Source organism: Nicotiana sylvestris, chromosome 8 (genome assembly GCF_000393655.2).
Source record: "Nicotiana sylvestris chromosome 8, ASM39365v2, whole genome shotgun sequence".
In the NCBI taxonomy this organism is placed as follows: Eukaryota; Viridiplantae; Streptophyta; class Magnoliopsida; order Solanales; family Solanaceae; genus Nicotiana; species Nicotiana sylvestris.
Window position 1 is genome coordinate 210,625,286 of NC_091064.1, and position 3,625 is coordinate 210,628,910.

Sequence of the window (3,625 nt, forward strand, 5' to 3'; positions counted from 1 at the left end):
AAGCAGACTCCCACATCATGTGTTTAAAGAGAAAGCAGAAAAGGGGATAAGTTGAAAACCAATCCCCAGCAGGCTAGGGACCCCCAACAGGCAACTTTGCCCGCCAACCAATTATAGGGACAAAGAGCAAGAAAAGGGGAAGAGAGAAAAATGGCTCGCCAGAAAGGCACCCTCTACCACCACGATTAAAACTGACTAAATCCTTTTGTCTGTTGCAGGAGAGCAAAGAATTAATGATGGCAGCAAGATGCACCGCCATGGATGTCACCAAAAATCGGGGCAGAAAATTTTCTACCAATTGTCGAAAATTTTCTCGGAAGAACGGGGAAGCAATTTCAATACATTTAAGTTCTATGTCGCCCACCAGTATAATGCGGGAATACTTTTAAGTTCTAGGTCGCCCACCAGTATAATGCGGGAATACATTTAAGTTCTAGGTCGCCCACCAGTATAAAGTATTTGCATATATGATCAAATTAAAGCAACAAATAATAAGAAGACTTCAATACAAAGATGTTAGCAGGTTTAAATTTATTTGCACATTAAACAAGTACTGCATGTAATAATACAAAAACCATTCAAGCCCATATCATTGAGAATTTCCCGATTTCGAAGTACCACTTGCTCCTAAATTGTTAGAGATCCACACACTGTTAAGCAGGATTAATTGCATGACTAGGGAAAGGAGTAAGGACAAAAATTAAGACATGTCACAAACACAGACAGAAAAAACTGTAAAACGGCATGACAGACACGGGACACATTTAGGGGTCGTTTGGTACAATGGTAGGATATCCCAGGATATCCTATGGGGTGGAATCCCATGACATAAGTTGTCCTGCCTTCTATATGGGATAGCTAATCCCATAATTTTAGTGTAAAAGTTATCGCAGAATTAGCTGATACCCCCAAATCAAACATGGGATAAAGTTAATCTGAAACTTTATCCTTGGATTATTATTCTTATCCCATGTGCCAAACTATGCCTTAGAGATATACCTGTAATGCCAATACATAATAAAATTTCAGCTTAAATTCTTCTTGCCAATAATACAATTTTTTACACCAAATAAATTGTAAGCATGTTATTTCTTTTTTAAAAGAAAATTCTATCCGACAACAACAAGGGAAGTGAAAAAAAGAAAAATAATATTAGGATGGCATTTCTCTCAATTTTTGCAAAACAAGAAAAGAATTCAATTTTCATAAAAGCCGCTTGATAAATAGAGTTCTTGCAAAAATGGAAACAACCGCTAATTAATCTCCTCATTCCCAAACCATGTCCAAGCCTAAGCCTTCATGTGTCTACCCAACAAATAATTATTAGAGACAAATACCTAATTTCAAATTAAACACATTCGAAAACATGTCTATTATGTGCAAGTAAATCACATGTTCATGTGCAGGTGTATTCTTCAGCACCATAATATCAAAACATAGTGTTAATGCTCCGTATGCCTCGAACCTAATATACCTTCTATCAAATTGGACCTGCATAGTGTTTATATATACATTTTAAGCCTGACCGTATCGACCATATATTCAATATCATCATTAATAAAGATCACCAGTCATCCATAACTTTCAAGTTCCATGACCAAAACATTCAAGTGGAGGTTTTATTATATGTAAACCATCTATTTGAATTTTCATTTAAATCCAAATTACTCTCTCCGAAAATTTAATGAAAAACTCGAGCTAAACAAGCGAGTAGGTTTTTGGCATCATTGTGTTTAGCACCACTGTCTAGGGCAATTTGAGAAAGAAAAAGAAACACCCAATTATAAAGCACATAGATAATGCACTAAAAATGACAAGTTGTCTTATTTCATTTGTTATTCTAATTTTCACATTTGCCTAATTTAAAACAATTTCACCCATGATTCAAGTGTCTAGAGTATTTTGAATCCTACCCAACCCAACCCAGCCGAGCTTCTGTTACATGATGGAAATCTACAGCAAGTAAAAGCTAAATTTCCGAAATGGAGTTTTAATTTCTATGCACCAACAATATATAGATTTTAAGTCAACCTACAACAATAATTAAGTTACCGGAACTATAGAATAACATGCTATAGTTAGTAAAATTGCACTAGTAATATTTAAAAAAAAAGAATATTACCGCTGTATAAAACTTAAAATTAATGCCTTAATTCCAATGTGAGAGATAAGAAACAAAATCTGACAGCAATAGTCCCAAAGGGATGCAGCCACCGAAAAGACCAATTTCCAAGGCTACCAACATGCCTCCTATTACCTTCTCGCAACCCTAATACAGAAGGGGCCAGCTAAAGTATAGGGGGGTCCGAATCAATCCTGAAAAGTTGAACGGAATAGTATTTCTGACCAAAGTTAGTACTTTCAACCCACCCCCCAAGACAAAAAACCCATAAACACACGCATAAACGATAGTGATGAGTCAAGAATCAAGACTACTCATGTTTCACTAAGTTAACAGAACCAAGAAAGAACAAAAAGAACAGTGAACCTACCAGATAGATAATTGTTGTTAGAGTTGAAAGAGGTGGTGGTTGTTGTTGTTGTTGTTAAGTTTTCTTTGCAGAGAGAACTGAGCTGCGACTCAATGTTATTCAAGAACGTCGTGGCTTCATCAAACGGCTTTGACAACTCCTCCTTGTATTTTAGTAATACTGCACAATATGATTCCTTCACAACATAAAAATAACAAAAAAAAAACCTCATTTTAATTAGTAAATGAAAACTATCTAGCTAACTAGCCACTATTATGTGTGTGTGTGTTGATGAGTCTTCCTATGTGGGGTTTTCACCATAAAATCATCAAGTTCTGGATCAGTTCCAATTTCAGTATTGTGGCAGCTGGATATTAAGTGGTTCTCTTTGCTGATTTCTTCAAGAATTGATGCCATTTCTTGGGGTGCTCCAACCTTCATATATCAACAAAAAAAAGGTTTTTCTTTCAATATATATACACGAACACCTTGCACTTGACATAGGAAAAAAAAACTGTACAAGTACACAGTGAACACAATGATGATAGAAGAAACCAAGGAAAGAAGATGGATTTATTTTCATTTACCTTTCGGCATTGAAGGTAGGCAGATAATAAGTTAGGATAAAGAGGATGATTAGCAATCTGAGCTTTAATAAGATCTGACATCTCCAAACTGGCTTTTTCAAGATTATTATCAACACTACTGTTATTAATTGGCCCCTCTTGTTGTTGACCAGTTATGTGCTCAAGGACTCCCACAACATGATTATTGTTACTCGAACATGCAATAGCAGAATGAAGTTTGCTCAATTCATCCATCATCAAATAGTACTAAACAAGAAACAATAGTAACTTGGTTAGAAACCAAACAAACCCTTTCACATACACACACAGTGTGTAATGCGGGAATACATTTAAGTTCTAGGTCGCCCACCAGTATAATGCGGGAATACATTTAAGTTCTAGGTCGCCCACCAGTATAATGCGGGAATACATTTAAGCTCTAGGTCGCCCACCAGTATAATGCGGGAATACTTTTAAGTTCTAGGTCGCCCACCAGTATAATGCGGGAATACATTTAAGTTCTAGGTCGCCCACCAGTATAATGCGGGAATACTTTTAAGTTCTAGGTCGCCCACCAGTATAATGCGG

General features: G+C 36.3%; 1 protein-coding gene across 2 annotated transcripts; it reads right to left on the reverse strand.

Annotated features, from left to right (window-relative positions):
• Positions 1-472: 472 nt before the first annotated feature.
• On the reverse strand, positions 473-3,369 carry LOC138874528 (homeobox protein knotted-1-like 1). 2 transcript variants are annotated; one of them, XM_070153112.1, is made up of 4 exons: positions 3,059-3,369; positions 2,790-2,906; positions 2,493-2,667; positions 473-2,316 (listed from the first exon to the last, which is right to left on the reverse strand). In XM_070153112.1, the coding sequence occupies exons 1-4, from the start codon at positions 3,293-3,295 to the stop codon at positions 2,270-2,272; spliced, it is 576 nt and encodes a 191-aa protein (XP_070009213.1). In that variant the 5' UTR covers positions 3,296-3,369; the 3' UTR covers positions 473-2,269. The 2 variants fall into 2 exon arrangements, with proteins under 2 accessions (XP_070009213.1, XP_070009212.1); XM_070153111.1 differs by having other exon boundaries at positions 487-999.
• Positions 3,370-3,625: the final 256 nt, after the last annotated feature.